The sequence below is a fragment of the Taudactylus pleione genome, unplaced genomic scaffold (assembly GCF_031769625.1).
Source record: "Taudactylus pleione unplaced genomic scaffold, aTauple2 ptg000460l, whole genome shotgun sequence".
NCBI classification, from domain to species: domain Eukaryota; kingdom Metazoa; phylum Chordata; class Amphibia; order Anura; family Myobatrachidae; genus Taudactylus; species Taudactylus pleione.
The window spans coordinates 1816325-1831178 of NW_028284862.1; the positions used below are offsets into that span (position 1 = coordinate 1816325).

General features: G+C 38.0%; 1 protein-coding gene across 4 annotated transcripts in view; it reads right to left on the reverse strand.

Moving 5' to 3' along the window:
- MROH1 (maestro heat like repeat family member 1) overlaps positions 1-14854 on the reverse strand; it is a 402469-nt gene that overhangs the window by 151362 nt on the left and 236253 nt on the right. For all 4 annotated transcript variants that reach the window (XM_088448594.1, XM_088448595.1, XM_088448596.1 and 1 more), the window contains one exon: positions 7050-7255. In XM_088448594.1, the coding sequence (XP_088304720.1) occupies positions 7050-7255 (206 nt within the window). The remainder of the gene's footprint in view (positions 1-7049; positions 7256-14854) is intronic.

The following is a 14854-nucleotide window of genomic DNA, read 5'->3' on the forward strand; positions in this document are numbered from 1 at the left end:
TGATAGTGTACAGTACAGGAGCTATAGTGTACAGCACAGGAGCTATAGTGTACAGTACAGGAGCCCATGCACTAATCAGGCTGATTCCAGCTCCAAACACAGAGACGTCTCCTGCAGAGTCCTCCAAGGCTCTGCTCAGGGACAGACTACGGGGATGTAGTGTATGGTTCTGCCCCATGGCAGGTTACATTACTACAACATGGTATCAGACCTGGAGCCCAATTATCTGTCACCCCTACAGCTCATCTTACACATACTCCTAACCCGAGGTCCCCGTCAGAGACAGGGGCACGGGTCCCCGTCAGAGACAGGGGCACGGGTCCCCGTCAGAGATACGGGCACGGGTCCCCGTCAGAGATACGGGCACGGGTCCCCGTCAGAGATACGGGCACGGGTCCTCGTCAGAGATACGGGCACGGGTCCCCGTCAGAGATACGGGCACGGGTCCCCGTCAGAGATAGGGGCACGGGTCCACGTCAGAGATAGGGGCACGGGTCCACGTCAGAGATACGGGTACGGGTCCCCGTCAGAGATAGGGGCATCAGGGTATCATGGAGAATGAGAAGTAACCTGAATGTATTTCTTCCTGGAAAACACATTTTTTACATAAATAATTTTGTTGTTTTGAGCTCTGAACCATCAGATGAAACAAATGGAAAAGCGAGGTCTGCTGGCGCTCGGCGCGGTGCTGGGGTGATCCCCATCTGGAGCACATTACACCGATAGCCACAAATACTAAGACATGACAGGAGAGAGGAAAGATCCCATCATCACATTATATACAGTATATATCTATATACATATCACATGTCAGCCTGAGAGGACCCAGAGACTGGGAATACATTCACTACACACATTATATACAGTATATATCTATATACACATCACATGTCAGCCTGAGAGGACCCAGAGACTGGGGATACATTCACTACACACATTATATACAGTATATATCTATATACACATCACATGTCAGCCTGAGAGGACCCAGAGACTGGGGATACATTCACTACACACAATATATATACAGTATATATCTATATACATATCACATGTCAGCCTGAGAGGACCCAGAGACTGGGGATACATTCACTACACACATTATATACAGTATATATCTATATACATATCACATGTCAGCCTGAGAGGACCCAGAGACTGGGGATACATTCACTACACACATTATATACAGTATATATCTATATACACATCACATGTCAGCCTGAGAGGACCCAGAGACTGGGGATACATTCACTACACACATTATATACAGTATATATCTATATACATATCACATGTCAGCCTGAGAGGACCCAGAGACTGGGGATACATTCACTACACACATTATATACAGTATATATCTATATACACATCACATGTCAGCCTGAGAGGATCCAGAGACTGGGGATACATTCACTACACACATTATATACAGTATATATCTATATACACATCACATGTCAGCCTGAGAGGATCCAGAGACTGGGAATACATTCACTACACACATTATATACAGTATATATCTATATACACATCACATGTCAGCCTGAGAGGACCCAGAGACTGGGGATACATTCACTACACACATTATATACAGTATATATCTATATACATATCACATGTCAGCCTGAGAGGACCCAGAGACTGGGAATACATTCACTACACACATTATATACAGTATATATCTATATACACATCACATGTCAGCCTGAGAGGACCCAGAGACTGGGAATACATTCACTACACACATTATATACAGTATATATCTATATACATATCACATGTCAGCCTGAGAGGACCCAGAGACTGGGGATACATTCACTACACACATTATATACAGTATATATCTATATACACATCACATGTCAGCCTGAGAGGACCCAGAGACTGGGAATACATTCACTATACACATTATATACAGTATATATCTATATACATATCACATGTCATCCTGAGAGTACCCAGAGACTGGGAATACATTCACTACACACATTATATACAGTATATATCTATATACACATCACATGTCAGCCTGAGAGGACCCAGAGACTGGGGATACATTCACTATACACATTATATATACAGTATATATCTATATACACATCACATGTCAGCCTGAGAGGACCCAGAGACTGGGAATACATTCACTACACACATTATATACAGTATATATCTATATACATATCACATGTCAGCCTGAGAGGACCCAGAGACTGGGGATACATTCACTACACACATTATATACAGTATATATCTATATACATATCACATGTCAGCCTGAGAGGACCCAGAGACTGGGAATACATTCACTACACACAATATATACAGTATATATCTATATACATATCACATGTCAGCCTGAGAGGACCCAGAGACTGGGAATACATTCACTACACACATTATATACAGTATATATCTATATACATATCACATGTCAGCCTGAGAGGACCCAGAGACTGGGGATACATTCACTATACACATTATATACAGTATATATCTATATACATATCACATGTCAGCCTGAGAGGACCCAGAGACTGGGAATACATTCACTATACACATTATATACAGTATATATCTATATACATATCACATGTCAGCCTGAGAGGACCCAGAGACTGGGGATACATTCACTATACACATTATATACAGTATATATCTATATACATATCACATGTCAGCCTGAGAACCCAGAGACTGGGGATACATTCACTACACACAATATATATACAGTATATATCTATATACACATCACATGTCAGCCTGAGAGGACCCAGAGACTGGGGATACATTCACTACACACATTATATACAGTATATATCTATATACACATCACATGTCAGCCTGAGAGGACCCAGAGACTGGGAATACATTCACTACACACATTATATACAGTATATATCTATATACATATCACATGTCAGCCTGAGAGGACCCAGAGACTGGGAATACATTCACTACACACATTATATACAGTATATATCTATATACATATCACATGTCATCCTGAGAGGACCCAGAGACTGGGGATACATTCACTACACACATTATATACAGTATATATCTATATACACATCACATGTCAGCCTGAGAGGACCCAGAGACTGGGAATACATTCACTACACACATTATATACAGTATATATCTATATACATATCACATGTCAGCCTGAGAGGACCCAGAGACTGGGAATACATTCACTACACACATTATATACAGTATATAATATATCTATATACATATCACATGTCAGCCTGAGAGGATCCAGAGACTGGGAATACATTCACTACACACATTATATACAGTATATATCTATATACATATCACATGTCAGCCTGAGAGGACCCAGAGACTGGGAATACATTCACTACACACATTATATACAGTATATATCTATATACATATCACATGTCAGCCTGAGAGGACCCAGAGACTGGGAATACATTCACTACACACATTATATACAGTATATATCTATATACATATCACATGTCAGCCTGAGAGGACCCAGAGACTGGGAATACATTCACTACACACATTATATACAGTATATATCTATATACACATCACATGTCAGCCTGAGAGGATCCAGAGACTGGGGATACATTCACTACACACATTATATACAGTATATATCTATATACACATCACATGTCAGCCTGAGAGGACCCAGAGACTGGGGATACATTCACTACACACATTATATACAGTATATATCTATATACATATCACATGTCAGCCTGAGAGGACCCAGAGACTGGGAATACATTCACTACACACATTATATACAGTATATATCTATATACACATCACATGTCAGCCTGAGAGGATCCAGAGACTGGGGATACATTCACTACACACATTATATACAGTATATATCTATATACACATCACATGTCAGCCTGAGAGGATCCAGAGACTGGGAATACATTCACTACACACATTATATACAGTATATATCTATATACATATCACATGTCAGCCTGAGAGGATCCAGAGACTGGGGATACATTCACTACACACACACATATACATATATATCTATATACACACACATATACATATATATCTATATACACACACACATATACATATATATCTATATACACACACATATATATCTATATACACACACATATACATATATATCTATATACACACACATATACATATATATCTATATACACACACATATACATATATATCTATATACACACATATACATATATATCTATATACACACATATACATATATATCTATATACACACATATACATATATATCTATATACACACACACATACATATATATCTATATACACACACATATACATATATATCTATATACACACACACATATACATATATATCTATACACACACATATACATATATATCTATATACACACACACATATACATATATATCTATATACACACACACATACATATATATCTATATACACACACATATACATATATATCTATATACACACACATATACATATATATCTATATACACACACATATACATATATATCTATATACACACATACATATACATATATATCTATATACACACACATATATATATCTATATACACACACATACATAGGGTTCCCTCTAGCTCCGGCGGCAGGCAGGGCGCCGGAGCTAGAGAGGGAACCCTTGTGCGCGCGCCGAAGGCGCGTGCGCGACCGTCAAAAGGGCGTGGTCATGAAAAGGGGGCGTGTCTATAAGACGCGTCCCCTTTTTGTCATACTTGGGGGCGTGCCCGGCGCTTACGGAAATGCCAGGCAGCCCCCAAGCGCTGCAGAAATGGAGAATAGATGCCGGGCGCATGCGCCCAGCGTCTATTCTCCGGCGGTGACCGGGACACCGCATGTTTCTCCACCCGCGGGACACTGCGTCCAGCGGGTGAGAACGGCTCCCGCAGGCTGTTAGGGCAGGGCGCTTTTTGCCCTCTAGAAGGAGGGCAGGGCGCCGCGCCCCGCTAAAACAGCCTAGCAGGAACGCTAATACATCTACATATATAGTATATCTATAAACACACACATATACATATATCTATACACACACATATACATATATATCTATATACACACACGTATACATATATATCTATATACACACATACATATACATATATATCTATATACACACACATATACAGTATATCTATACACACACATATACATATATATCTATATACACACACATATACATATATATCTATATACACACACATATACATATATATCTATATACACACACATATATATCTATATACACACACATATACATATATATCTATATACACACACATATACATATATATCTATATACACACACATATATATCTATATACACACACATATACATATATATCTATATACACACACACATACATATATATCTATATACACACACATATATATCTATATACACACACATATACATATATATCTATATACACACACATATACATATATATCTATATACACACACATATACATATATATCTATATACACACACATATATATCTATACACACACACATATACATATATATCTATATACACACACATATACATATATATCTATATACACACACATATACATATATATCTATATACACACACATATACATATATATCTATATACACACACATATACATATATATCTATATACACACACATATACATATATATCTATATACACACACATATATATCTATATACACACACATATACATATATATCTATATACACACACATATATATCTATATACACACACATATATATCTATATACACACACATATATATCTATATACACACACATATATATCTATATACACACACATATATATCTATATACACACACATATATATCTATATACACACACATATACATATATCTATATACACACAGATATATATATATCTATACACACACATATACATATATATCTATACACACACATATATAGTATATCTATATACACACATACATATACAGTATATCTATATACACACACATATACATATATAGTATATCTATATACACACACACATACATATATATCTATATACACACACATATACATATATATCTATATACACACACACATATACATATATATCTATATACACACACATATACATATATATCTATATACACACACATATACATATATATCTATATACACACACACATACATATATATCTATATACACACACATATACATATATATCTATATACACACACATATACATATATATCTATATACACATATATATGCATATAATAGTCCCGGCACTCCATGAGCCCCAAGCTGGGCAAATACCTTGCTCCAGGTGCCCTCAGTGAGGCGGAGATCACTCCCCTCTATTCAAACCACAGCAGATACAGCGGCACTCAGGAGACTTCACAACGGGGTGAAAACAACGTGTACTTAATTCAACGTTTCGGGATACGGAGACCCCGTCTTCAGGAACACGCAGATAACAAACATGAAATAACAGTGACCTTAAATACCTGTGACAGTGCTTGATAGAACCATCTGGTCTGCCCACCTCCGGCAAACGGACCCCACACATCCGGTCGCGGCACCCACAGGGACCACTGGATGATCCACCAACAATTTAGCCAATATTTCTCTGGACAATATTCCAGACATGGCTTCAAGCATATCATCCAAAAAATGTTTATATACACAAATAGGATCCGTATCTTATATGCAATAAGTATTGGTATCAGACAAAAGTCTTAGACATTCCGTTCTATAGTCACTAGTATCCCATACCACTATAGAGCCGCCCTTATCTGCAGATACACATATACATATATATCTATATACACATATATATCTATATACACACACACATATACATATATATCTATATCTAAAGCCACAAACATATACATATATATCTATATACACATATATATCTATATACACACACACATATACATATATATCTATACACACACACATTATAGGGTCATCTTATCTGCTGCAGTACCCAGGACACACATCCGTCATACCTGCAGGGATCCAGGCTCCGGGAAGGGCTGGCTGTACCCCGGCTGTTACTCTTCCTCTCCTTGGTGGCGCCGAGGTTCTTGGGTAGCTGAACCCCCAGCATAGAGCTCACACGCAGCAGTAGGGCGACAAAGAGTTGTGAATAAAGCTCTTGTACAGCGGGAGCAGACTCGGGCTGAGACAGCACCTCACGGAGGGCACAAGTAGCCTGGAAGGAGGTAGGTACATGCATAAACACATCATTAACACATTTCACAAAGCAGAACTATCGTCTGACAATCCATCCCTCCCCTAATACGTACGCTCCCAGACTCTATCCTGTATCCATACCACTGGTGCTCAGTGTCCGTAGTCTCTGGTCTGCGACTTTTATACAGTACACCTGCCCTTACCTCATATACAGGCTCACTAGTGCCTCACTGCCTCCCCTAATATGTACGCTCTCAGGATCTATCCTGTATCCATACCACTGGTGCTCAGTGTCTCTGGTCTGCGACTTTTATACAGTAAGCCTTCCCTTACCCCATATGCAGGCTCAATAGTGCCGCACTGCCTCCCCTAATATATACGCTCCCAGACTCTATCCTGTATCCATATCACTGGTGCTCAGTGTCGTTTGTCTCTGGTCTGCGACTTTTATACAGTATGCCTGCCCTTATCTCATATACAGGCTCACTAGTGCCTCACTGCCTCCCCTAATACGTGCGCTGTCAGTGGGTGATATCATATAGGGGGGATGCATGGGTACCTGCATGGGGGATGTGTAGATGGAGCAGTAGACGGGACGTGGGGTACAAGTGGGATCTGTTATGTTGGGAGGGGGGTGAAGTAGAGAATCAGGAGCAGAAGACGGGACGTGGGGTACAAGTGGGATCTGTTATGTTGGGAGGGGGGTGAAGTAGAGAAGCAGTAGACGGGACGTGGGGTCTGTTATGTTGGGAGGGGGGTGAAGTAGAGAATCAGGAGCAGAAGATGGGACGTGGGGTAAAAGTGGGGTCTGTTATGTTGGGAGGGGGGTGAAGTAGAGATTCAGGAGCAGAATACGGGACGTGGGGTACAGGTGGGGTCTGTTATGTTGGGAGGGGGGTGAAGTAGAGAATCAGGAGCAGAAGACGGGACGTGGGGTACAAGTGGGATCTGTTATGTTGGGAGGGGGGTGAAGTAGAGAATCAGGAGCAGAAGACGGGACGTGGGGTACAGGTGGGGCCTGTTATGTTGGGAGGGGGGTGAAGTAGAGAATCAGGAGCAGAAGACGGGACGTGGGGTACAGGTGGGGTCTGTTATGTTGGGAGGGGGGTGAAGTAGAGAATCAGGAGCAGAAGACGGGACGTGGGGTACAAGTGGGATCTGTTATGTTGGGAGGGGGGTGAAGTAGAGAATCAGGAGCAGTAGACGGGACGTGGGGTACAAGTGGGATCTGTTATGTTGGGAGGGGGGTGAAGTAGAGAATCAGGAGCAGAAGACGGGACGTGGGGTACAGGTGGGGCCTGTTATGTTGGGAGGGGGGTGAAGTAGAGAATCAAGAGCAGAAGACGGGACGTGGGGTACAAGTGGGATCAGTTATGTTGGGAGGGGGGTGAAGTAGAGAATCAGGAGCAGAAGACGGGACGTGGGGTACAAGTGGGATCTGTTAAGTTGGGAGGGGGGTGAAGTAGAGAATCAGGAGCAGAAGATGGGACGTGGGGTACAAATGGGATCAGTTATGTTGGGAGGGGGGTGAAGTAGAGAATCAGGAGCAGAAGACGGGACGTGGGGTACAAGTGGGATCTGTTATGTTGGGAGGGGGGTGAAGTAGAGAAGCAGTAGACGGGACGTGGGGTCTGTTATGTTGGGAGGGGGGTGAAGTAGAGAATCAGGAGCAGAAGATGGGACGTGGGGTAAAAGTGGGGTCTGTTATGTTGGGAGGGGGGTGAAGTAGAGATTCAGGAGCAGAAGACGGGACGTGGGGTACAGGTGAGATCTGTTATGTTGGGAGGGGGGTGAAGTAGAGAATCAGGAGCAGTAGATGGGACGTGGGGTACAGGTGGGGTCTGTTATGATGGGAGGGGGGTGAAGTAGAGAATCAGGAGCAGAAGACGGGACGTGGGGTACATGTGGGATTTGTAATGTTGGGAGGGGGGTGAAGTAGAGAATCAAGAGCAGAAGACGGGACGTGGGGTACAAGTGGGATCAGTTATGTTGGGAGGGGGGTGAAGTAGAGAATCAGGAGCAGAAGACGGGACGTGGGGTACAAGTGGGATCTGTTAAGTTGGGAGGGGGGTGAAGTAGAGAATCAGGAGCAGAAGATGGGACGTGGGGTACAAATGGGATCAGTTATGTTGGGAGGGGGGTGAAGTAGAGAATCAGGAGCAGAAGACGGGACGTGGGGTACAGGTGGGATCTGTTATGTTGGGAGGGGGGTGAAGTAGAGAAGCAGAAGACGGGACGTGGGGTACAAGTGGGATCTGTTATGTTGGGAGGGGGGTGAAGTAGAGAATCAGTAGCAGTAGATGGGACGTGGGGTACAGGTGGGGTCTGTTATGTTGGGAGGGGGGTGAAGTAGAGAAGCAGTAGACGGGACGTGGGGTACAGGTGGGGTCTGTTATGTTGGGAGGGGGGAGAAGTAGAGAAGCAGTAGACGGGACGTGGGGTACAGGTGGGGCCTGTTATGTTGGGAGGGGGGTGAAGTAGAGAATCAGGAGCAGTAGATGGGACGTGGGGTACAGGTGGGGTCTGTTATGTTGGGAGGGGGGTGAAGTAGAGAATCAGGAGCAGAAGACGGGACGTGGGGTACAGGTGGGGTCTGTTATGTTGGGAGGGGGGTGAAGTAGAGAATCAGGAGCAGTAGATGGGACGTGGGGTACAGGTGGGGTCTGTTATGTTGGGAGGGGGGTGAAGTAGAGAATCAGGAGCAGTAGATGGGACGTGGGGTACAGGTGGGGTCTGTTATGTTGGGAGGGGGGTGAAGTGGAGAAGCAGAAGACGGGACGTGGGGTACAAGTGGGGTCTGCTATGTTGGGAGGGGGGTGAAGTAGAGAAGCAGGAGCAGTAGATGGGACGTGGAGTACAGGTGGGGTCTGTTATGTTGGGAGGGGGGTGAAGTAGAGAAGCAGTAGACGGGACGTGGGGTACAGGTGGGGTCTGTTATGTTGGGAGGGGGGTGAAGTAGGGAATCAGGAGCAGTAGATGGGACGTGGGGTTTGGTTTGTGTTTCAGGAGTGATATGAAATATGTTTGGAAGCTGAATTAAATGACAGGAAAACTGTGTAATGGAGAAAGGCGAGAGCCCAGGATCTGGATCCTCTGCAGACCGAGCACAGACACAGAGTAGGAGATGGATTATTATCCGGAGCCCGGAGATTTGCCGCAGTGACGTTACCCCGATCAGGAGGAAAATGCTGCCATTACTCCCAGGCTGAGAGTAGCACAAGGTGACCGCACTGGTCAGGGTGTCAGGTCTGGGACGCAGCCCGCTGTTACCTGTGTATAGCCATACTGGTCCTATATACAGGAGAGATAGAGAGCGCGGGGACGGTCTCATCTCACCAGATAAACAGGTTCCCGCACGTTACTGGGACTCTCACATTTCACAACTCAGAGGTCTCAGGTCATCTTACAGAGACCCACTCCCACTCACAGCTGTGTCTGAGACCCTCTGCCGGGCCGATTAACCCCTTCCCTACATCGAATCATCAGTACAAAGTACACACCCACAATTAGCTGGACATAGAGGGCAACCACATACTGCGCTGCTGAGGAGACACTAACGGCTATGCCGCCAACAAGCGGGTAATGGCACCCGCAGCCCCCCAATAACTGCCATGATATGCAGGATAGATGTAGCTGTACAGTCACCAGCGCGCCCAGATCTCGCTGATAACACGGCGATAACATTATACATATTTATTTATACGGCAGGTGGCACCATGCATGGGACACACAGCGCAACACGCAATAAACACGGTGAGGAGAAGTCAGGGGAAGAGGCTCATCTGCCGCAGAACATAGGACAGTCCCCGTACATGGAACCAACAGAGCGGCGCTGAGGAGCGGACTGAGGGGTTATCATAAGGTACCCCAAATTATCTATATACGTGTCCTGAGGTCAGATACAAAACCTGCATCCTCTCATAGATACAGACAGACAGTACCAACGGTCTATATACTCTGTATACATATATATATATCACTGCTCTGTATACATATATATATATTACTGCTCTGTATACATATATATATATCACTGCTCTGTATACATATATATATATTACTGCTCTGTATACATATATATATATATTACTGCTCTGTATACACATATATATTACTGCTCTGTATACATATATATATATTACTGCTCTGTATACATATATATATATTACTGCTCTGTATACATATATATATATTACTGCTCTGTATACATATATATATATATTACTGCTCTGTATACATATATATATATATATTACTGCTCTGTATACATATATATATATATATTACTGCTCTGTATATATATATATATATATATATATATATATATATTACTGCTCTGTATACATATATATATATTACTGCTCTGTATACATATATATATATTACTGCTCTGTATACATATATATATATATTACTGCTCTGTATACATATATATATATATATATTACTGCTCTGTATACATATATATATATATTACTGCTCTGTATACATATATATATATATTACTGCTCTGTATACATATATATATATATTACTGCTCTGTATACATATATATATATATATTACTGCTCTGTATACATATATATATTACTGCTCTGTATACATATATATATATTACTGCTCTGTATACATATATATATATATTACTGCTCTGTATACATATATATATATTACTGCTCTGTATACATATATATATATTACTGCTCTGTATACATATATATATATATTACTGCTCTGTATACATATATATATATTACTGCTCTGTATACATATATATATATATATTACTGCTCTGTATACATATATATATATTACTGCTCTGTATACATATATATATATTACTGCTCTGTATACATATATATATATCACTGCTCTGTATACATATATATATATATTACTGCTCTGTATACATATATATATATATATTACTGCTCTGTATACATATATATATATATTACTGCTCTGTATACATATATATATATATTACTGCTCTGTATACATATATATATATCACTGCTCTGTATACATATATATATATCACTGCTCTGTATACATATATATATATATATATATATATATTACTGCTCTGTATACATATATATATATTACTGCTCTGTATACATATATATATATTACTGCTCTGTATACATATATATATATTACTGCTCTGTATACATATATATATATTACTGCTCTGTATACATATATATATATTACTGCTCTGTATACATATATATATATTACTGCTCTGTATACATATATATATATTACTGCTCTGTACACATATATATATATTACTGCTCTGTATACATATATATATATTACTGCTCTGTATACATATATATATATTACTGCTCTGTATACATATATATATATTACTGCTCTGTATACATATATATATATTACTGCTCTGTATACATATATATATATTACTGCTCTGTACACATATATATATATTACTGCTCTGTATACATATATATATTACTGCTCTGTATACATATATATATATTACTGCTCTGTATACATATATATATATATTACTGCTCTGTATACATATATATATATATTACTGCTCTGTATACATATATATATATTACTGCTCTGTATATATATATATATATATATATATATATATATATATATTACTGCTCTGTATACATATATATATATTACTGCTCTGTATACACATATATATATATTACTGCTCTGTATACATATATATATTACTGCTCTGTACACATATATATATATTACTGCTCTGTATACATATATATATATTACTGCTCTGTATACATATATATATATTACTGCTCTGTATACATATATATATATTACTGCTCTGTACACATATATATATATTACTGCTCTGTATACATATATATATATATTACTGCTCTGTATACATATATATATATTACTGCTCTGTATACATATATATATATTACTGCTCTGTATACATATATATATATTACTGCTCTGTATACATATATATATATTACTGCTCTGTATACATATATATATATTACTGCTCTGTATACATATATATATATTACTGCTCTGTATACATATATATATATCACTGCTCTGTATACATATATATATATTACTGCTCTGTATACACATATATATTACTGCTCTGTATACATATATATATATATTACTGCTCTGTATACATATATATATATATATTACTGCTCTGTATACATATATATATATTACTGCTCTGTATACATATATATATATTACTGCTCTGTATACACATATATATATATTACTGCTCTGTATACATATATATATTACTGCTCTGTATACATATATATATTACTGCTCTGTATACATATATATATATATATTACTGCTCTGTATACATATATATATATTACTGCTCTGTACACATATATATATATTACTGCTCTGTATACATATATATATATATATATTACTGCTCTGTATACATATATATATATTACTGCTCTGTATACATATATATATATTACTGCTCCGTATACATATATATATATTACTGCTCCTGTATACATATATATATATTACTGCTCTGTATACATATATATATATATATATATATTACTGCTCTGTATACATATATATATATTACTGCTCTGTATACATATATATATATCACTGCTCTGTATACATATATATATATATTACTGCTCTGTATACATATATATATATTACTGCTCTGTATACATATATATATATATTACTGCTCTGTATACATATATATATATTACTGCTCTGTATACATATATATATATTACTGCTCTGTATACATATATATATATTACTGCTCTGTATACATATATATATATATTACTGCTCTGTATACATATATATATATATTACTGCTCTGTATACATATATATATATATATATTACTGCTCTGTATACATATATATATATCACTGCTCTGTATACATATATATATATCACTGCTCTGTATACATATATATATATTACTGCTCTGTATACATATATATATATATTACTGCTCTGTATACATATATATATATATATTACTGCTCTGTATACATATATATATATCACTGCTCTGTATACATATATATATATTACTGCTCTGTATACATATATATATATATTACTGCTCTGTATACATATATATATATATTACTGCTCTGTATACACATATATATATTACTGCTCTGTATACATATATATATATTACTGCTCTGTATACATATATATATATATTACTGCTCTGTATACATATATATATATATTACTGCTCTGTATACATATATATATATTACTGCTCTGTATACATATATATATATTACTGCTCTGTATACATATATATATATTACTGCTCTGTATACATATATATATATTACTGCTCTGTATACATATATATATATATTACTGCTCTGTATACATATATATATATATTACTGCTCTGTATACATATATATATATCACTGCTCTGTATACATATATATATATTACTGCTCTGTATACATATATATATATATTACTGCTCTGTATACATATATATATATTACTGCTCTGTATACATATATATATATTACTGCTCTGTATACATATATATATATTACTGCTCTGTATACATATATATATA